The sequence below is a fragment of the Lepisosteus oculatus genome, chromosome 10, assembly GCF_040954835.1.
Source record: "Lepisosteus oculatus isolate fLepOcu1 chromosome 10, fLepOcu1.hap2, whole genome shotgun sequence".
In the NCBI taxonomy this organism is placed as follows: domain Eukaryota; kingdom Metazoa; phylum Chordata; class Actinopteri; order Semionotiformes; family Lepisosteidae; genus Lepisosteus; species Lepisosteus oculatus.
The window spans coordinates 11,348,293-11,370,636 of record NC_090705.1 but is presented as its reverse complement, the minus strand read 5'-3'; the positions used below and the strand labels follow the sequence as shown (position 1 = coordinate 11,370,636).

The window sequence follows — 22,344 nt, the reverse complement described above, 5'->3', positions numbered from 1 at the left end:
GAGACAGCAATGCTAACCACTATGCTACTGTGCCACCTGTGTGAGAACGTGTTCCACAATATTTTATGCTATTTATAATGCACTACAGTCATAAGCAGCATATACAGTAAGTTCCATAATAACCTTAGCAGGGATACCTTATGAATTCCTTCTGTATCGATAATAAATATTTCTGCTCAGAGGGAAGAGACAATGCTTCAATATAATTGCATTGCATGACAAATTTAAACTGAAAAGCACATTGTTCTAGTTTTTGTTTAATCTACAGTACTTGCCATTTCATACAATTCAAGGAGATGCAGTTTTAATTTTAAATGACAAGACTGCTATTTTCTACTAACTGTAGAAGTGCTTAACTGTTTTCAATCCATACATGGAGCCTTTAACTCATGATAATGCACAACAACAAGCACTGATTTTGCATGTGAGTTAAGTCTCTCCACCTATTTTAATTAAATGTGCAAGTCTGGGTTTTTTCAAACACTTTATCCCCTAATTTGTTTAACTTCAGTTTTTTTTTGAAAATATGAATGAAGACAAGAAATCAATTGCATTTGCATTTACATTTTTACATAATATAATCATTTTTTTAATTATTGATTTAATCATTTACCTACTTACTGATGTAATCAAAATGGGAAACCCCATAATCACAAGGTAGTCAAACACATACTTAAGTCCATACATGCAATGCTTGTGCTTGTTGACAAAACAGAATTATACATTTTGTTTACATGTTTAATAGGTCATAGTTGTCAAGCAATTATTATTATTATTATTATTATTAAATGCTCATTTTATTATTTATTTGGTATCCAATATCATCCATCCATCTTCTAACCACTTCATCCAATACAGGATTGTGGAGATGTCAGAGCCTATCCTGGCAGGCAAGAGGTGCAAGGCAGGATACAGGACGCCAGTCCATCTTGGGGCATACACAGACACACATGTCGCACCAGGGCCAGTTTTTCCCAGAAACCAATTCACCTACCATAATGTTTGTGGACTGTGGGAGGAAACCGAGAGCTGGGGGGGGAGGCATGCAAACTCCACACAGACAGCACCCCAGGTCTGGAATGAAACACGGGGTCCCAGAGACATGAGGCAGCAATGCTGACCACTGCGCCACTGTACCACCCTATTCCATACCAGTTTCCAAAATAGTTTTGTGGTTGACAGTTTTAAAGCATGTAGAAATATGCAGTTGCCTCTGGCTTGATCAAGCACTGTCATTAAGTCTGTAGAATCAATTCCTTCCACTCTGGACTGCACTGCTAAGGGCCGAGTGTCCCACTGATGTGTCTCAATATTAGATTGGTCGACTGGTACTTCTTGGTACAGAAATAATTTACATATTCCGAAATCTTGCAAAACTGATATCTGATAGTTTTCATTTTGAAAGATGTTTTTGATCATTTGAAAAAAACAAAGAACACACTATTAAATGCTTTATTTGTTAAGATACTGGATTTTCGGGTTTCAGTTAAAAGTTACACACGTGGCAATGAAGAATACTTATATTATTAACTTTGTTTGCTTTGGTAGTTTTTTATTTCTGACAATTTTGGTCAAAGCAATGTAAAACTACTAAACTTACCATAAATGAATTTACACAATAAAAAGAGTGGCATGGCTATGAAAAAAGACAAACAATATCATAAAAGGTTATAATGAAATTTGATTTAGTAAAAGGGGAAAAGGTACGCTCCCAATTTTACGTCATTGCAAAAATGCTGCAAAATATCATACAGAACTGTAGAAAAATGATAATGACTCCTTTGCATTTGCAGGTACAGCATGTTCTTGTATTTTTTCAGAGAATACTGCTAAGGTGACCACTACAGTTTCTTTAAATCAGTAACATCATGTTATATCCAGAATCAAACTGTTAACCACCATGGTACAGTAAAGCTGCCTAAATATAAGAAGCCTCTTATTTTAATTTAATTTTAAATGTAGGTCCATTAACACAATTACCAATTTTAAAAATGAAAAGATGTACTTCTTTTGGAGTAGCTGAAATATCAATGGAGGCCAGGGATTTGTCTTAACGATACACCACTGACAACACAAAATAATACATATATGAAAATAATTTTAAAAAATACTCTGCAGTTGTAATTCAATTACCTTTCCAAATGAAATTACTTTCCCAAGATTCAAAGCTCCCTGTAGAGGGAAAGTTTAAAAAAAGACTGAAAAGGGAAGCAGCTGTCTGAAAGTGAAAGTGGCTGGGTTTTGCCAATGGAATAGGTTCCCTAGTAAAATTAGTTGCCAAACGTTTCCATTTCTCAACTGTTATAAGATTTATATCAGCTTTAATGGTCCTCATGGTGAACAAGATGTCCAGCAGGGTGCCCATAAACCGGCGAAGTCGTGTTGGAAATGATTTGCTTTGTGCAGTCAGAAATTAAATAAAGCAAAACTGAAGGAATCACCAGAGTTTCATTGCCCTAAATGAAGCACATCCATCTGAACATTCGGTCGAGGGCGATCAGAACACAGAAGCCCTTGGTGAAACCTACCTCCTGCAAGGGCAAACAGAGGGAAGATCTACTGTGAGATTCCCCTGCAAACTCAGTCAGAGAGGGAAGGCGAGCATATTGACCGACCGCTAGCAGGGCTGTTCATAAAGGTATGGGTGTCCCTTTCCCTGTCTTTCTCTTTGTCCTTATCCTTGTCCTTGCTCTCATGCTTGTGCTTGTGCTTGTGTTTGTGCTTGTGCTTCTTCTTCTTCTTCTTGTGCTCATGGTGATGGTGGTGGTGGTGGTGGTGGTCGCTGTGCTTGGAGGAAGAATTGGTTTCTTTGCCAAACATGGAGAGGGGAGTCGCTGGCATGGACAGGATGGTTTGTTCCACACAAGGTGGTTCTTTCCCTGTGTCAGGCACATGAGAACAATGATTTCAACAGAGAGGTACTTTTGTCAAAAACAGGCTAGTGTGATTACTGGGTGTCCTGTAAAAATGGCAAATCAAACATGCAGACGAAGTACCCTAAATTAATATCAACTTCGACACTTTGAAATTTACTTAACATAAACATGTCTCAATATATATGTCACTTGAAAACTCTGGATTGGACACAAAGTTTTTTTTCCAGTATGACCAAATGCTTGGAATTACCCAAGAATAAAACATGTATTATGTTTATTATTAATATATCTCCCATTATCACAAACACAAATTGCAAAATCACTGTTCTGACTTTGATGTCCCAATACTTTTGGAGAATTATTTGCCCATAAATGTACACATTTCTTTGTTGTCTCTTACCTGGTGTAGATGGCCTTTCAAGCATATTTAAATGATGATAGATAAAAGCCTGGCTGTCATGGACTGTATCCATATCAATATCTTCCTCCTCCTGCGAATTTGAGAACTGTAAAAGAAGAAATCAGTCACCACTTATCATTTTTAAGGAAAATATCTTAAGAAGAAACGCTATTTTAGCACACTAATTTTTGCAAGGATGATAACATCATGAAATCACTCCAACTCTCTTAAATGTCAAACAAGAGGGAAACATGAAGAACCACAACAAACAGCAGCAAAAATGTTTACAACCAGTCCTGCTTTCTAAAAATCCATAGGTTAGCTATTATCAGCTGCCCAGTGTTACAAATATTACCAGTAACAGAAAATGTAAATTTAAACCTGATTTAAAGGCAAGGGACATGTTTGTAGCCTGCAATTTAAAATGTTATAGAATGGAAACAAAATAAACTGCGAACTAAATAACTGAGATTTAAAAAATTATTTTCAAATTTCTATTTTTTTTAATTACAGAGGAATGTTTACTATATATTCACTAATAATGCCTAGAAGCTGCACAAAAACAATGACATCTGACATTCTGCCACTCAGATACTGAGAGGCATGAAAGTGGCAAGAAACACTTGTATTCCCAGCTTTCATTATGCTTTTAATCCGTGTGTGACAAGATTTTTATTAAGTCTATGAAACCTTAACAGATGTTGGACTATGCTCATACACCACGAATATCACAGAAATCCAGTTGTGTGCAAAACTATTAATGCTGTCATCAAGTTTTATATTCCAGATTCTGTGATTTTGAGTAAAACTGGATGGAACGACAGCATTTTTGGTTTGAGTATCTTCATTTGTCACTTCAGTTTTAAAGAGAGGAGTGGCGAATTTGGCCAAACAAAGTCTTAATTTTTATTTACACTCATCTTTTTTTATCAGGGTAAAATTGGGAAAAGCTGATTAACTGTGGATTACGTAACTGATTTATCTTAATTCTGTCTTGTAACTGGGTTTGAGCACTGGAGAATACCTGTAAAAAAGATTCAAGGACATTTTGCAAGTTCTCTATTAGATCTTGCAGGTATGCAACTATGATCTTATCATACAGCTTTTCAGGTAAGTTTTATGCTATTTATGCTTAGGGCTTAACAGGTTTAGTAACTGTTAGTAATTGGCATATATATCAAATTTAAACATTTTTAACATTTTCCTGTATTTGAATTAGAAAATCAAATCAACTAAATCTTTCCATATAAAGTACTTTATGGAAACTAGGATCGCTGTCTCTAATTATTTCTTATATTCTGTATGTCTGCCATCTGTGAAATGAAGCAAAGACACACATGGAGAAAATTTGGATTTAGATGATCAGCACTAGAAAATGGCTCTGTCAAAATAATGAAACATGCCATGTCTTTAAGTAATACTTCACAAAATTAGAACATGACTGAGAATGAAGTCCATTTGTTCAGTAGGTCTCTGATTTATAGATAAAAAGTACAACAAGACTGCTGAGACCCAGTGCTGGGTATTAACCCAGCAGAATGACATCATGTGTCTGCATTTCTGAAGATTCTCCTTACTCTGATTTTTAATTTGACTTTACTGCTGTCGTCATCCTTCTCCAGTACCTGACCAGGCTCCAGCGGGGATCCTAGAGGTGTCTCTGCTTTTCTCTTCAACCCCTGTCCGACTGGAGGAGTCGGTGCACTGAGTGGCAGTTCAATAGCTGGGTGCTCATCCTCATGCTGTGAAAAACAAGGAAAACCCACTAGGTGTTACTGTCCTCCTCTTTGTCATTAGTTCAACAATAGAAAACCAAGCAACGGGGGAAGTTGTAGGCATTCTGAGAGTTAAATTCCTAACGAATGAGGACAATGTTAATAAATAATTAATAAAAAAGCAAAACTGCAGTCAAAAATTGACTAATGTATGTCAATATTATAAGACTCTGGACTTAATATCCCAGATACTGATTCCAAATGTTTGCATGAAAATGTCTTCAAAAAGGGCACATGTGGATACAGAGCATGCTACTGTTCATAATTGTAAAGTATACTGCTTATGGACAATGGAGATTTATAATTAATACCATGTCCTTACACTGCTAGGGAAGCCCATGATGGGTCCATGAATATTTGCATTGTTCCCTGGCTCCAGGTTGCCAGCTGCTATCTCAGGTTTGATGGTGGGATTAAGAACAGCTTTCTTTTCCTTCAGATTGAGAACCAACCCCAGCTCAGGCAGAGGCAAGCATGAAGGTCTGCTGAGGCCAAAGAGAGTGTAATATAGGTTCACTGCATCACAGCGTAGCCTCCAGTCATGACAGGTACCTGGAAATACAGAGAACACTAAATACAATCTGTGTAAAATCCCCCAAACCATGGTGTCTCCGTATCATTGGGATTTTAAATAATTTCAATGATAATACATTTTCAGTAATCCATTTTTATACTACACAGAAACACAGAAACATTGTTACCGTTCATTCTATTTCAACCACATGGCTTTTTAAAGTTTGCTTCTTGAATAACACGTATTTTCCATTACTTCAGACTTTAATTCTTCATGAAATAAGTGTGCATTTGGTACTTTTTTTATCACATGAGGAAATCAGAAATTGTTTCTCCAACTGAATTAAGCAAGAATTTTCATGACGCCAGATTGTAGACACCCAGTGTGAAATTTAACCAAAACACTGGGATTGCCATGGGATCTTTAGTGACTAAGGAGCCAGGATGTTGGTTTCACATCTCATCCATCTGAAGGACAGGACTTACAAATCCGTGTTCCCAGTCACCACACTGGGGTATTGATTTGAAGATTCTGTCTAAGAAAGAAGAGTGCCATCCAACTCTTAGACAGGCAACCTGACCCAGCTTTGCTAAGCTTTTGTGATCTGGCTATATAGGGCTTCAAGGTGGTAATGCTGCTGCTGAAAATATAAAGTCTCTCTGCCTCTGAAAATGGGGAAAGATAATCTTTAAATGTTTTATCATGTTAAATGACAGTTTCAGCCTAATGTTATGGTCAGAAGTATATGCATAAAAATATAAAGCAGTCTAACTTCCTGGATGTCAGGTTTAATGGTGGAAAAATGAGAGCATTATCAATAGCCTTTGAACACATACCACAAAGACCTGATTTCATTTAGTCTGGCAAAAGAAGCCAGTCTCGGTTGCCAGGAGTTCCTGCAGACATCAGAGTATAGCGGTAAACTCTAACACATTAACATTTACGATGTAATAAGAAAGAAACGAGTCTTCACTAAAAGAAGACATTGAAAAACCATGAAGCAGTTCGTTACATAAATCTTTCAAAACGTGCCAAATGTTGTGAAAGAGCTAATTTTCTCATGTTTGAAAGAAATGCGTCCAGTAATCAAAACCAGGTCATAAAGTGCTGTTTTTTCTCATGAAGGGTGATATTTAATTTGGTACGTCTAGGGTGATCCTAAGGCCTCTTTGCTCATACTGGATATGAAACAGTCTACACACAACAAAATGTGAAATTAAGAGTGGACTGTTTACAGTGGCAGAATTGGTCAATAAGAAAAAGACAACAAAGGGGCCATAGATATTCTTATAACTTGTATACATTAAATATATAAAAACATTGATACATCAAATTAAATTCTACGAACCATAAAAACAATGTGGACCACAAAAAAATGGTGTACTTGACCAATGAACTGCAATTCTTTGAGCATTAATATAACTATATTTTACAAATACACTTTAGAGAAATCTTTCCCTGGTTTTTGGCCAATCACCATATATACATCAACTGTCCCTACTGCATAACAGCTTATGTGCTGTTATCTAGGGTATTCTTGAAGGAAATACATTTGTTTGTGAATAACATGAAGGAATTTTAACATGCTACAGTATAAGGGTTTTTGTACACTCTGTTTTTACAACTAGTTATTTAACTGACACTATTCAAAGTTACTAATAATTGTATCCATGAATACAGCTAGGCACATAAACTAGGACCTCCTATATCCGAACTCAGCTGGCAACACACCTTCACAGGTAAGCACAGCTACTTAAGCACTTCTTTTGATTAGGCTGAAAGTGACTTACCAGAATTCATTAGCTTCCAAAGCTGATCAACGAGAGCTTCATTGCAAAGGGGAGACTCTGTGTTTTTCGTAAAGGGTGGATTTTTTGCCAGCATACTTAAGATCTTATGCCTGAAACAAGTTGATTTTTAAGAGCAACTGATAATGTGATCAATATACTCAGGTTTCCTATTGATAGAGACATCAATAATAGACAGGGTACATGTTCATAATTAAATGATAAAAAAATCAGATCTATAAAAGATTCACAAGAAAAAGTACTTTCCATCAACTGTATTTTTGACAGTGAAAGCCCAAAATGTAACACCTACATACAACAAAAGAAACCACATGTAATGGTGGAGAAAATGCAATGTCCAACTGCAAATCTGACCTGATGTAGTGCACAGGATCATTCTGAACCATGTTGAGCAGCCACTGAAGTTCCTCGGAACTCCTGTCAACTATCAATAAACAGCATATAAAGAAACATTAAGTGTTTTTGCTTCAGTATAAAGGATTCTTTGAGAAGATTCTAATTTGCACAACGACCATGAATTTGATTAATGAGGTTTATATTAGCAGTCCAGCAGAAATGCTAAAACGTGCCACTGTTCGTTGGATGATTTTACATTTCTGGGAAAGGGAAGAGCTGCTCATCTTTAAAGAAATGATGCCATTTAGCTGGAAAAAGCAAAAAAGTACATTCTGAGCACAGCTGTACAGCAATTGTACACATTCAGAATGTAAACAAAGTTAGAAGAAACACTGTAAAGTGTTAAAAACAACCTTTAGAACAACACACAACGAACTTAAGTACTGGGGGAGTTATGACTTTTAAAACAGGTGATTTGTTAGTGTTATCACTAGATGTTACTGGATTTTTTTTCTTGCTAACTGTAGGTTCATGCTTTGTTCATGGTCATTGGATTTAGAAACCTCACTGCAATACATTTCACTGCATCACTGTGATAGACAAAAACTCCTTAAACAAAAGCTCCTTTTGTACAAATTTACTGCACATCTGTTAGTTGAAACGTTTCTAATTACATTGTAAAGCAGGACAGAACAGCCAAGTTTCAATAATGAAAGAAAAGAGAAATTAAATCTTTATTAGAAAGTATACTGCAGAGATACAAGCAGGCTGCTCTTCAAGTTGAAAAATAAGGCTTAATTTTCCATTTTTATTTTGCCAAATAGTCTAACAAAAGGTTCTCCCAGAAAGGTTCTGTAGAACCTAAAGCCTAAGGTTGGGGAAACTCTCAGAAGATTATACCACATACAACACTGCGCTAGATGGTATCAAGGATTTTTATTCTACTTTGTGCATTACAAATAATAATCTCTGAGAAACTATTTCCAGACAGTAATGCTCCACAATTCTTAGTACATTAATTCCCTCAAGAAAAAAATGTGCTTCCGGCACAATAAGAATTAATTTTCCAGCTTCTCAAGAGATCAGAATATAGAGTTCAGAAATATTCTTATTTCACATTACACATTTCATAGCTAATAGTGAAATGAGAAAAAAAATGCAACTACATAGAGACAAATTAATAGTGATATGCAACTTTAATATGATATGTAATTTTAATTACAAATTTAACATTCAATAAACTGTTGTGCGTCGGTGATGATTCATGATCCTACAACATTCTATTGTAATATAAGTTGCAATTTAGAAAATGGTGTTAAAAATAAAGGTGTTTGAGAAAGAATCTATGTAGGACTAAGTAAACTAAATTTTGTTTCAAATGGTTAAGTGGTTTCGAGTAGGCTTCTGAATGCGTTTTGAAAAATAAAAAATTGGAACGTAACCAAGTGACAGACCTATCCCAAAATAATTGTAATGCACCATGTACTGAAATCAGTTTCAATAGAATATCTGAAAATTAACATAGTTCAATGAAAAGTCCAATATGGCCCCCTATCATATTGGCATGGTTTTCACCCTACTATATTCCTATAGGCATTAACTAATCTTTTTACAGGTTTTCATCCAGGGGGTTGGATTTTATAAGCATCTGAAAGTTTCAGGAAGAAAAACTAAAATTATTATAATTTCAAGAGGCGTCCAACAATCTCGTTACTTGGCTCCATGATTCTTTCTGTTTAGGCACACTATTTGAGATATTTTGTAGATTTATTCTCTTAAAGAAGTATTTTGACATATATCCATGAATATCCATTTGCTAACCACTTTATCCAAAATAGGGTTGCTGGAGAGCCAAAGTGTATCCCGGCAACCAATGGAGATGAGATGGGGTGCACACTGGAAGGGACACCAGTCTATCACGGTTTTGACACATGAAATTCCATAATCATTTTTTTGTTCTACAGTATTTAGGAACAGCAAAGAGATAGGACAATACCTTGTGTGTAGTCAACAACAGCCTCCAAAGCTGCAAGACGTACATCCACAAAGTGCCCATACTCAGCATATGACTTAAAAAGAGACGGATCGCTGGGAATGTGTCCATTCTTCTGCAACATTCTGATGGCTCTCAGGCAACTGGACACAAGCAAATGCAAAACAAATGAATAAGTACGAAACAATACCGTTCTTCAATGCATTAGCAATGTTTTTCTATGTGCAGAGATGCATTTAAGTTTTTGTTTTGTTATATTTACAATAATGTCAAGAAAATAAAAATCAATCCTAATAATTAGGATTGGCATCTTTTAATCCCTTTAAATAAGACAAAAACAAAAGTTTACTGGGACAGGGACAGCCTTTTAAACACTTAATGATGTGTGTTAGCAGAGGTGAACTAGACTCATGTGCCTTGGCAAACAGTAGTGTAGGCATATGTTTTTTTTTTAGTTACTGTGTCACCTGTTTTGCCATAAACAGAAGGTTTCAGAACTTTCAGGACAAATTTGGGGTTATTTCTGCAATGGTTGTGAAACTGCGTGGTGTATAACTGGAACAGCAAATACTGAGCATGCACTTTTGTGACTAACATTTGCACTTCTTTTCCTTTAATTTCCAGTCTCAACTAGTTCAGCAACCAACATTTCTAATGGAGTAAGAAAAACTCTTAAATGGACCAGCTATGGTAGTTAAAACTGCACAGCAAGCTGACGATACACTGGAATCCGCTTACGAAAAAGGCACAGCTGCTTTTGCAATATAAAAACACAGCACAACAAGAGAAATCCTTACAGAATTGTTTTTGCCAAAGGACAAACTACGTCCTGCACAACAATTTGTAGTGGTATTTTCTGTGTTCCTCAAGAATCTTTGCTTTGAAGCAATGTTTATATCCGTGTTTCCCAAAAACCTGCATCTGTACACAAATGAAGACACCTATGGCGACATTCATTGACGAAATTTCTAGTGACTGGCGCTGTGTGCCTAGACGTGTCTCTTCTGATTTCATCCCACCAAATCCCCAAAGCACGTGGAGATGTGTCCCAACCAATGCACACTCATACTTTGTTTGACTTAAAAAAGATCAGCAGAATGTTGTTACCTAACAGTGATGGTGTTCCTGTAACTAGGGAGCAGCTTCTCCATGTTAAGGAAACGTGTAATCTCCTCTAGAATAAGGCGGACATCAGCATTCAGGTTGTCCACAGTACGCACTTCATTATTGATACTGATGGCTGGAGTCAGGGAGTTGGCAAGGGCATCGATAAGCTCAGCACGGTAGTAATTATCAGAAAACTGAGGAGAGCAAAAAGGAAATTAAAGCAATTAGTACTTTATGCTCATTTGTCATTGTGTCATTTCATAAGCCAAGACCGTGCTGTGTAATTCTACATTCCAAAGACTGTTTAATTTTACTATTGTTTGTAGTGTTTTCTTACTAGATGCCTTCCCTGATTTCTAGAATTTGCCCATAAGACCTGCTATAACTAGTGTGGAAATACTACCCATCCAGCAGACAAATTCCTGTTTTCAAACTTGAACCTAATTTATTTTTAAAAATGCATTCAAAACTCTAGGCAAGAACAACAACCACTGTGGTCATCTGACTAATTAATCATATTGTTTTTTATTGTTGTGTAATGTACTTTTCTTCATAGTGTGTCTTTGTGTGGGGCAGGGATATAAAGTTAATTCCACTGGTGTGATCAGTACCCTTTTTAAAAGCAGAAAAGCACGGAAGCAAAGACCGTAATGTTGAAAACGACTTTCCTCACCTTATTCTTCCGGTTGTCATTGTACTTAATGAGGTCTAAAATAAAGTTCAAAACCTCCTTTGGACATAGGCTGTGGACATCTCTGAGCAAAGCCATGGCAACAGGCATAGTCTAAAATCAGGTAGAAATATGAAGTTTTAGAAAGCATACAGACACAATGCAAGTGTAAATAATGTATTAATGCATTAAGCAATAATGTTCAGGAAAAGCTTGACTTGTTTGAATTTGATGTTTTTGCATTTCACAAAAATACATAGTGATAAACAGATCAAGCACACCAAGGCAGGCTGTACAAACAAATGAACTGATTAAAGGCTTGAAACATTGAGACCAAAGGACAATATTGCACACAAATAATAAAAAAATACCTTCTGTAGGAAGTAGCTCTGGAAGTTCATGAAGTTGTTAGTCTTCACAATGTTTGAACAACTCTTACAGCAAAACATCCTGGTGAAGAGAGACTTCATTGCAGGAGGTCCTGTCCAGGTGCTCACCATTGCATTGGCAATCTATAATGCGTAATGAAAAACCTGAGCATATTACTCACTATTTTGCAATACATAACACATTGGGTGTTAAATTATTCCTCTGAAACAGGACCAACTGCTATATTTACACAAGCCCAGACTTTTAAGACATAGTTTCTAACAGGTAAGAGTGGCTTGTAAGTCAACAATTGTTCTGCCCATCCTCACTAAAACAATTCATGACTTTTCAGTTTGTTCTTGTACCCTTGTTCAATTTTAGACTGCTCCCCTAAAGACCAAAACCACACAGACATGCAGATCTAAGCCTTTTCCATTGACTTAACAACATGCTTTACACAGCATATCTTCATCCATCCATTTTCAGTTCGCTACTCCTGCAGAGAAACACATCTAACCATTTTTATTTGGGCAAATGTCCAATTAACAGATTAAAAGTTTGGCAACAGCGCTTGAGTAATACAGTTCCATTCAGCCCACACAATCAGAAGTATACAGGGTATGAACTAAAGTTGTCTCTAATAAAACACAACATGCAATATCATCAGAATAGAAGAAGACTCAGCTGAGTGGATCAAGCCTGTGACTCTTGTGTATGTTTTTTCCATTATCACTGATAAATTTCAGAATGATATGTGAGAAACATGTTTTATCCTTTAACTGACATAACAAAAAAGTGAAAAGAAACCGCAGTCTAAGGAAATAATCTGTGTGCTCTCCTATTCAAAGCTGCTTTGGGTGTCTTCCACTTACAAAAAAAAACCCACATGAAATGTATTACCTTTATCTCTGGTTGTACAGATAACTGAAAATGTTCTCCTGATAAAACGTCAAGTTGCGCACAGTTCCCATTACTGTCCCATTGTTTCCCGATGAGACAGAGCTCTTGAGAGATAATGGGCAGTGATGGAACAGCAAATGAAAGAACTTTACACTGACACTATCAAATGTTAAGATAAAAGTTTGTTTCATCTACAGCTGGTTTGTATTTAGGGTAGAAGAAAAGCACACTACACCTTCAACTTCACCATTTTCAAACTTTGCTTATCTGTTCAAAATTCATAGTAAACATACTTGGAAAACATTTATTCCTTACATTGATAATGCTGTTTTTGTATGATGAGTCCAACTCTAAACTGAGACTACCTTTAAAAGCCTTGCACTAGTAATTCTTTAAACATAAACAATACAGTTTAGATTTAGTTAACAAGAACATTTTCAAGCAATAGTTCAGCAAGGTTGCTAGCCAGCGTTAGTAAAGAACTGTAAAACCACCATAAAGCCAAAGCATTACATAGAGTATATTCCATCAACGTATTTTAAATCTTCTGGGGTTCTCCCTTAGCTTTTAAAGGATTGCCTCTCAGCTACAGGTAGATCAGCCAAGTTTTTAATTTAGAAAAACTTGCTTCTCTAAGGCAACAGATATTTGAAAGCCTTGTCTTTGAAACCTTTGGTGCTAGTCAACCTTTCAGTTTTAATTATAAAGAAAATAACATATTCAGATACTGAGTGCCACATACAGAGTGCAGGCTGGTAATAAGAATTCCAAAGAACACGTTTTTTTTTTGTGTTAGGACTGACTGTCCAGAACAATAAGGCTAGAAACAAGATAATTAGGGCCCCGACTACATTTGTAGTCTTACTGCTGTTAATTCGGTAAAACAAGCAGCTGGCATGTATCCATTTGCTCATTAGGAGCCTGAATATGCCTCTCACTTATACTATATATATGGAGAATGTTGTCCTTGAGAGTAGAAAAACAAAAGTTCAGTAGCGCAAAACTGCTTTAAACTGTCTGAACCCTTCCACCTGTTCTACTTTTGCAGTGAGCAAACTGCTTTCAATAGACAAGGAGTTATGGATACACACTTAGAAAACAACTTAAATGAACACAGCCTTTCAATTAGGAATATGCTGGGGTTGAGGAAACTGGCAGACATTTTATAAACCCTTTTGAAGCAAAATTAATCTTTCCTACTGTTTGAAAAAAAGCTTGACATACTGTATATTATTGCTGTAAAAATAAAAAAAATCCTAAATTTAGACAAATCATTTACAAAAAAATATAATGGGAGACATTTTTAACAAAGTAATACTGCACACCAACACAGATGCTGGTGATGGTGGCTGAATGAATCAAGCCATGTGAAAATATATTAAACTACATTACTGTTCTGCTAGTGCTCACATTGTACAAAATCCTGGCCAAATTTCCCATTAGCCCTTACCAATCATGGCCTCCTAATAACCCCTATCTATGAATTGGCTTCATTATTCTGCTCTCCTCCCCACTGAAGGATGATGTGTGGTGAGCGTTCTGGCGCACTATGGCTGCCGTCACATCATCCAGGTGGATGCTGCACATTGGTGGTGGTGGAGGGGAGTCCCCATTACCTGTAAAGCACTTTGAGTGGAGTGTCCAGAAAAGCGCTATATAAGTGTAAGCAATTATTATTATTAATTAAAACCAGAGTCTTTCATTCTTTTTCGTCTTTACATCAAAATTAGTCACCACAGGCAATGCAAGGATGGGTAGAAGTATCATAATGAAAGATCTTACCTTGGCAAGGCAGAAGCAAGCCTGCATCCTGACCTTGTAGAAACACTGCTCTTGTTCCAGAATGTCTGTGAGGGCTAGTCGGGATGCTGGGGTAGGGAATTTCTCCAGGGCTGAAATGGCTTCTTCCTGAGCCACAACATCTCTTTCATAACGCAACTGGTATTGCCACATGAAGTCAGCCTGTTCAAACTCTACCTTTCTTAAAATCGACATGTCCGGGTCTATCCTTATCCACAGCAGAGGGGAGTCTGCACTGCGATTTGAAAGAAAAGTGCATTTCAGTTCTTCCACGCTCTTATATAAGATTTGGTTTTTAAGCTAATTTTCCGAAATGCTGACAATAAGTAAAACTAAGGTTTGATGTTTCTCATCCAGGCCAAATCCAAAAATAATAAGAATCACAAATTACAAATTTATGTTTGATGAAACCTTGTTGGACAAAGGCTTCTGTCGTCTCCTCAGAGGAGACTGAGGCTTCAGAGCCTTCTTTGAACACGTACTAGTCCTGCTTTTTTCAGACTGGAAAGTGGGTTGACGTTTTGCTTCAATATTAACAATACTAACCAATGTCTATTAACTACTTTTTTACATCTATCAGCAGGCTCAGATCACCTTTGACAGAGGATTCTTTAAAAAAATGATCAAATGCAATAAGTAAAGTCAACCGAGCTCTTCCAAGCAGTATCTTCCATGACTTATCTTAAAGCTCATCTTTCATCTTTGCAGCCTGGAATCTTATTATAAATCAATCTTAGTCCTGCAAAGATACTTCAGATGTGGAACACATACAGAAGATACATGCTACAATGCATTATTGTAGTCATCCCTTTCATATCTACTGAACCTTACCTTCAAATAAAACTCCTACATCTCAATTTTAAGACCAGAACCCTGCATATCAAATGACAACAGAAACCAGAATCCTGCTAAAGAGACCAGGTGACTCTTAATCCATTCTCACCAGGCAGATGCTCCTCTCCCTATGTCAGAGTTGAGGCACAATTGCCAGAGAGCCGTCCTGACCCTGCCCTTGCCTGTGCTGCTCTGTTTTCTGTAGAAAATAATAAGCCTGAAAAATTAAGCTTGCCTTTTTCTTCCTTAACCTGCTTCAATTCATTTATACAGGTTAGTTTAAGAGAATCCATCAAGACAAAAATATGTGTTAGCCAGTTTTTGGGGCCCTCCCAGAGAACCCTGTGCTATGACTACAGACAACTTACTCCATTGCAGACAAGTCCATGTCCACTTCTTCTCCATTCATCAGTGGGATCTTCTTTTTCTTGTTTCTGAAATGATAAAAACCTTTAATACTTTTAGACACAAAAAAACACTCTGATTGTACTCCCAAGTGTGTCACTGACAAAGCCTTTAGAAACTGAAACAAGACATGCCTGTTGGTACTGATAATAAACAAGTGAACATTGAAATCTTTGGAACAGCAGACCCTAAGCTATTAAACAAATTAGAAAAAAGAAAAAATGAAATAAGTTACCAGGATTACTAACATAATGCCATACATAAAAGGGGATCAAAGTGAACCTGTAACTAAAGGTCAGTCAGCATAATACACACATAGCCTAAAATACTACAGTTGATCACTAAAGACAAGTTATATTATTTTTACATCAGTGACTGTCAACATGTTATGGAGACGGAGATGTGGCTTAACAAATCTTCTTGATTAGATTGTATTAAGGGACAAATTTAGGGTGGCAGACCCGTGAAAGCCAAAAGTCAAATTTAGCCAGAACTGCAGCATTTAAATTCTAGATTTACAATTCTATGGGAAGTAGATAATATCTTGGTTTAAAGTGTCATCCAAAAGAGGAGACTTCCTTCAGTACTGTATCCCTGGTATATATGTATATGTGGCCATTGGTTTGGAAATTCTGGACTAGGGACAAGAGTTCCATCTACTGGTCCACTAACACCTTGCAGCAGCAATTTATTGGGTCACGAATTAAGGAAAACAGTCTATAAAGTGTTAGGCTTGCTGTCATAGCATCATCATAAACTACAAAAGTACAGTCTGTATTGTACTGCTTTTCTATATTGTTATACCACATGATGTCAATGATGATGTCAAATATGTTGTCATATTCCATGGCATAAGAACATCTTAAGGGTGAAATAGGCATGTTTAGCTTATATCACTTACTGTTTCATAGAAGTGTAAGTGAAGCATTCCAGGACAGAATATTCAATAACAGTAACAGAGGAATTATCGGAATTTTAGATTAAACACACATTTTCTTTACAAAATATAGTAAAACCTTAAAGGGTTCATGTAACCTTTCAATATTTTCAATATTTGTACTGATCATGATCCCCAAATGGTTTAATATGATACAATAATTTTACAAAATGACTGGGGGACCTATTTTCAATTAAACATGTCCTAACAATACCCTTATCCTTGGAGCAGATGTTAGCAATTCACTTATGTAAACATGTGCCTGTCAGTTCAGAGGCATAACAGATTTGTTCTTCCTGAAAGCAAATCGTGTTAGAACATATACCACAGACCTTGTCATGGAAGTCTGTTCAGCGGCTTAAGAAGCATTAGAGAAAGTAATAATAATCCAGTAAACTATTTTTTAACATGAACATTCTAGATCTTTTTGGGGCAAACAAAAGTATTTATCATTATAGTATATCAGTATTGTATTAACATTTTAAGTTTTCATAAAACCAGGAAAACTGACATTACACAGGAAGCCTAGCCATAAAGCCTTACCATGAATAATACTAGCAACCTAAAAGCGAAGGATTGACTGCTTTTACCTTCTGCTCTTGGAATGACATGGGATATCATGTTTCAGGCTGTTTTCTTCGATCTGTAACGTGTGGTTGAAGGATCCGTCCAGTTCCTGCACTGTCACTTTAATGGGGCCCTTGAAAGAGACATGTAATTGTAAGAGGAAAATCCATTCACATGTCACAAGAAAGTATTATTTCTAAAAAATCAATTTTTTAATTAAAAAAATCTTACCACGTATTTTTGAGTGCCTGATGATGTATAGTCCTGCTTTATTTCTAACTCAAGCACATTTCGTTTCCTATTGAATGCAAAGCTGCCAAAAAACTTCACAACTGCACTCTGATCTCTGAGTCAGTCAATTAAGGATAATGTGGGATTTTTTCCAAAGCCTGCAGAACCACTTCCAATGAAAATTATATTCTAGAAAATCTAATGTACATTTTCATAAAATAGTTAACATATGGGATGAAAAACTCCAAACATGTTATTGGTGCTAAACATATAAGCAAAGCATAATGAAAACATCATGGCCTCTGGCCTGAAAGTCTCACATGCAGAAACTTGAAAATTCTCAGAAGCAATGTTCCCCTTTCTAACTTGCTAGAAGGGCTGTTTTGCTGCCACGGGACCAGGACAGCTTGCCATCATTGACAGAATTATGAATTCTGGATTGTACTTTTAAATTCTAGAGGAGAATGTCATGGTATCCGTCTGTGAACTGGAGCTCAACAGAAGGTGGGTCTTGCAGCAAGACAACGACCCTTAACACAGTCTACCAAAAGTCAGTCTACCAAAGAATGGTTGAAGCAGAAGAAATTTTGCATTTTGGAATGGCCAAGTCAAAGTCCAGACCTTAATCCAATAGAAATGTTGTGCCAGGACCTGAAGCAGGGAGTTCATGCAAGAAAGCCCACCAACATCACTGAGTTGAAGTTTCAAGCACCACTGTAAGGCTATAGGTTTGCTATGCAGCGAATTGAATTTTGCATGCCTGCTACAAATTCTGATTTTAATCTATTAAGACCCCTTTTTTTTCTATTTTAATTGCTTCTGCCAATATGGATGTAATTTCAATTAAAATACTGCCTTTAAATACATTCTAAAGAAACTTAAAACATTTGGGTTTTTATTGAAATGTGACTATTACATGAATAACATTTTGGAACCAACTTAAGACAAATTCTTTAGAGTAATGTTCAATAAACAAATGAGTGAGAAATTACTATCCTTTAAAAAACATTAAGTGCAGCTTTTTACTTAATTGGGCTCACAAGGGAGATTGGATCATACAAAAATGGTTTTGGAACAACAAAAGGAGTGTGGTACATAGATGATGGACTAAGATCAGGAGAATGAAACTGAGGTTTGTTGGCTGAATTGTACTCTGTGCTTGTTGCGTGATGAACCCAGTCTCAATATTTAAAAAGGATACACCCATTGCTTTATCAATGGCCCAATGTCCTTCCCAGAGACATTAGAAATAGATTTCAGAAATCCTGATGTTGACACCAGCATCTGACTCCACATGTGAGACTGGAACTTCTGAGATGATGCAGTGCTGGCCAAACTCAGAAGTTTGTTGAACACCTATAAAATAAGATTTTAGATTTAGTTAATCTAAGTTTAAAAAACAAACAAAAAAAACCCCAAAACAGGGAACATTTTGTACCAATACAAAAAGTACAGTCATTGGCCTGTTGTCTTCTTTAGAAAATGTATTTTTCCTCTAATCATTCAAACACTTAATTTAGCAGATTTTTCAAATGTCAAAGTAGTATTTGTCAAGACAGAGGTCACTGCTATACTCACCTGTAACATGAACTCCATGCTGATTCTGTTTTCTATCAGCCTCATGACAAGGTGCGCTTTACACTGGAACATCTTATAGTACTCCCAGGACAAAGTGTGGGGGTGTTTTATTGAGAAATGCAGGTGTGGACTGGGACTGCAAAATTCAAAGTCATTATAGTATAGTTAAAAAAATACAGATCTCAACTAAGCCACAAGTCAGGGGACTGCACAAACAATACCACTATGCCTTGATATCCTGATTCTGTGGTAAAAATTCAGCACCACCTATTTTTTTAAATGTTTCACCTAACAATCCAGGAGGAACATTACTTCAACATTAACAGGTTAATTTGAAGATCACAAGTATATAGAAAATAAAGCAGAAGCAAACCTTTTCAGACATTAGGAAACAAATCTGTGCAGGTCTAAATAAAATATGTGAAAATGAACATAGATCTTTATATTAAGACAGATGGATTTTAATGTAAAATAAACTGTCCAGGTTAGGTAATGCAAAGTTTTGATTTGGCAAAAACACCAGATGTGGCCAGGTGTCTATCAAAGATCCATAACTATATAAGAAAATATTTTTACTACTCCACTCAAAGCTCAAGACTCAAATCAAAATAAGCACCCTGAAAAGATATAAAGACTCTGAGGCACAATGAAAAAAGTCTATGTTTTACAATAGCCAGCTGGGTATATTGTAAATATTAAGCAAGTTGTTTTTTTATTCTTTAAATAGTATTGATCCATGTAACAGCAAAGGTGCTCAGCTTTTGGTAATTCAGTTACAATTGTCAAAATGTGTTAAGAACACATATAAACAGTCATTCAAAAAGACATCTTGATTAGCAGCAGATAACACTACCATGTCCAGCTTATGAGATGACTATTGGTTGCTACTGGCATGACTGTATATTTTTTACCTGTGAGAGATGTTACCCAGAGAATGAGGTAACATAACCAACACATTCCAGAGCAAACAGAAAACAAGGTCCAAGAGGGACAAGCTACCTCCTGGAAGGCAGACAATCACCACTCCTTTCATACGCATATGACCAATCTGTGTAATTGTTTCAAGACTGCAGTGGCTACAGCACAAGACATTCGAGGAAGACATAACCCCAGTGTTCAGCAGAATGGCAGTAGAACAACGTCAAGATGTTCCGCCCAGGCTCTTTTCCTGGCTTGAGTCCGACAGAACATCTGCAGGCCCAACTTGACAATGCCATCAACAAGACCCAATTGCAGATGCCTAACCACTGCCCCAGTTTACTGCAGATGTGCAAGAGGAGTGAAGAATATCCCTGTCCAGAGGCTGATCAAGACCGTGTGCCAATGCTGCCAAGGATGTGCTTGCTTTTAAGTTCATACCCGATACCAACATTTGAAATGCCTTTACTTCAACAGTCACGTTTCTTACTGAAAGATACTGATCAATACTTAATTTACATTTTCTCATTTACATGTTTGATATCTGTATCTATTTGTTTTAATATTGTGTTCTCTTTGTGCATCAGAAATATTTTTTACATTTTCTTATAATTTTCTTGACTTAAGCTGCTTGTCAGATTTCTAAAACATTACTGAACTGAAAAGCACTTACAAATGCATTTACATGTAGATAAGTAGCTGATACTCCAGTCTATTAATTCTTAAATTCTTTATTTATTATTTCACAACCGTACGTGATAAATTCTCTTATAAGGAAGCTTATTAATTCAAGCTAAAGACTGTCTGGATAAAGGGCTTAATGATTTCTTGTGAAATGTGTAAGAGACTTACTTATCCTTCTCTTTGCCAGCACAAAATGCTGGATGCAGTAAAACCCCGCCAGTCTTCAACTCGTAGTCCACTATTTTGTCTAGCTCCTTCAAATCAAATTAAAAACAGATTACACGTCAAGACTGTCGAAAAGTCTAGTAACATAGTAACGTAGCCTATGGTAATAATGTCATAATGCGCACCAACCTCTTTGATCCAGTGTCGGTACTCATTCACACCAAAAGTCTTCTTCAGGTACAGACCATAAATGTATCCCGAGATCCCCTTCAGAACCCATTCATCAGACCTTTAGAACACATACAAAAAACAATTAGGCCTTCTTTTATATACAGAACTTTAACTTCAGCCACAATCAGGAAACATATCTACTTTTCACACTTCATAAATTCATTATCAATTGTGTTTTTGAAAAAGAAAACAACAACATCCCTAATATACTATGGTTAGCAATACATTGGCAGGTACATTATATATCATTAAGAAATTAAATCCCTGTTTTTTTGAAAGATTCAGGAAACTTTCACTGGTCATTCTGAGATTGCAATGAGAATACCCTGCATGACTTTCCATCACTTACGCTTGGAAAAAGTATAGTTAGAGTTAAAAGGTCTCCAGAACAGCTGTTATATAATCACACATTTGTGGGGCTACAATTAAACTCCTATGGACAACTTTATGGGCAATTAACACAATTCAAGTCATATGAAAAACACAGAATGTCTTGTTTTGAGATAAAAACTGATTAAAAACAGAGCTGGTACCAAGACTAATTACATACTGATATTCAGATACCTCTGAAATTACAGTCTTGTGTGGCCAGCTATCTTTTTTACGTTACTAACCTAAAATTTAAACTGAGACACTGAGACACAAGAGATACTGTAGTTAACCAAATGAAATCTTAGCAAAGTTTCAATTCTTAAACAAGGTTTAATTATTTTGAAAGGAACTCTCAAAATAATTTCTACACTTCAGTTACAATAACTAAATGTCTTTCTACACTTTTCATTATTTGAATAAAGAAACCCTGCTCCTTAGACCTCCATGGTACTAATGTTAATTAGACATCAGGGGATTCAAACCGCATAATTAATGTTAAACATGTGAATGGGCCCAATACAAAAAGCAACAGCATTCAATCAGCCAGCTGGTGCTCGATCAGTATAAACAGGCAAGCTCATACATCTGATTCAAGTTTTAAAACACACAAAAGACAACATGCCTATTGTTCAATGATCAAACATTTGGATAAGAGTTCTCTTATGAAATTACAGCATATTACAAGTAATATCCAAAAAGCCAGACCACAGACCAATATGATGATGTTAGTCTTCATTTTGAACATTGAATTATTTGAACTACCATATTACGTACAGGTAAAAATCACACAAATAACAAGTATCAAAACTGCCAACTATTGAGTTCAAACACTTGAAAACCTTCCATAGAAAGGGTTACGTGCCCAAAGACATAA

At 36.3% G+C, this 22,344-nt stretch overlaps 1 protein-coding gene across 3 annotated transcripts in view; it reads right to left on the bottom strand.

Moving 5' to 3' along the window:
* Nucleotides 1-1,438: 1,438 nt before the first annotated feature.
* The window catches only part of taf2 (TAF2 RNA polymerase II, TATA box binding protein (TBP)-associated factor), a 30,805-nt gene continuing 9,899 nt past the window's right edge, over nt 1,439-22,344 (bottom strand). Inside the window, exons 9-27 of one of the 3 annotated variants that reach the window (XM_015358185.2) lie at nt 21,057-21,156; nt 20,871-20,956; nt 19,101-19,236; nt 18,724-18,878; nt 17,523-17,637; nt 17,315-17,424; nt 15,751-15,816; nt 15,492-15,581; nt 14,531-14,783; nt 11,851-11,991; nt 11,483-11,593; nt 10,810-11,003; nt 9,706-9,845; nt 7,728-7,797; nt 7,356-7,465; nt 5,374-5,603; nt 4,854-5,018; nt 3,277-3,382; nt 1,439-2,879 (exon numbers count right to left, since the gene is read on the bottom strand). In XM_015358185.2, the coding sequence (XP_015213671.1) occupies nt 2,581-2,879; nt 3,277-3,382; nt 4,854-5,018; nt 5,374-5,603; nt 7,356-7,465; nt 7,728-7,797; nt 9,706-9,845; nt 10,810-11,003; nt 11,483-11,593; nt 11,851-11,991; nt 14,531-14,783; nt 15,492-15,581; nt 15,751-15,816; nt 17,315-17,424; nt 17,523-17,637; nt 18,724-18,878; nt 19,101-19,236; nt 20,871-20,956; nt 21,057-21,156 (2,677 nt within the window). In that variant the 3' untranslated portion in view covers nt 1,439-2,580. The remainder of the gene's footprint in view (nt 2,880-3,276; nt 3,383-4,853; nt 5,019-5,373; nt 5,604-7,355; nt 7,466-7,727; nt 7,798-9,705; nt 9,846-10,809; nt 11,004-11,482; nt 11,594-11,850; nt 11,992-14,530; nt 14,784-15,491; nt 15,582-15,750; nt 15,817-17,314; nt 17,425-17,522; nt 17,638-18,723; nt 18,879-19,100; nt 19,237-20,870; nt 20,957-21,056; nt 21,157-22,344) is intronic. The other 2 variants (XM_015358186.2, XM_015358187.2) reach the window with 2 other exon arrangements.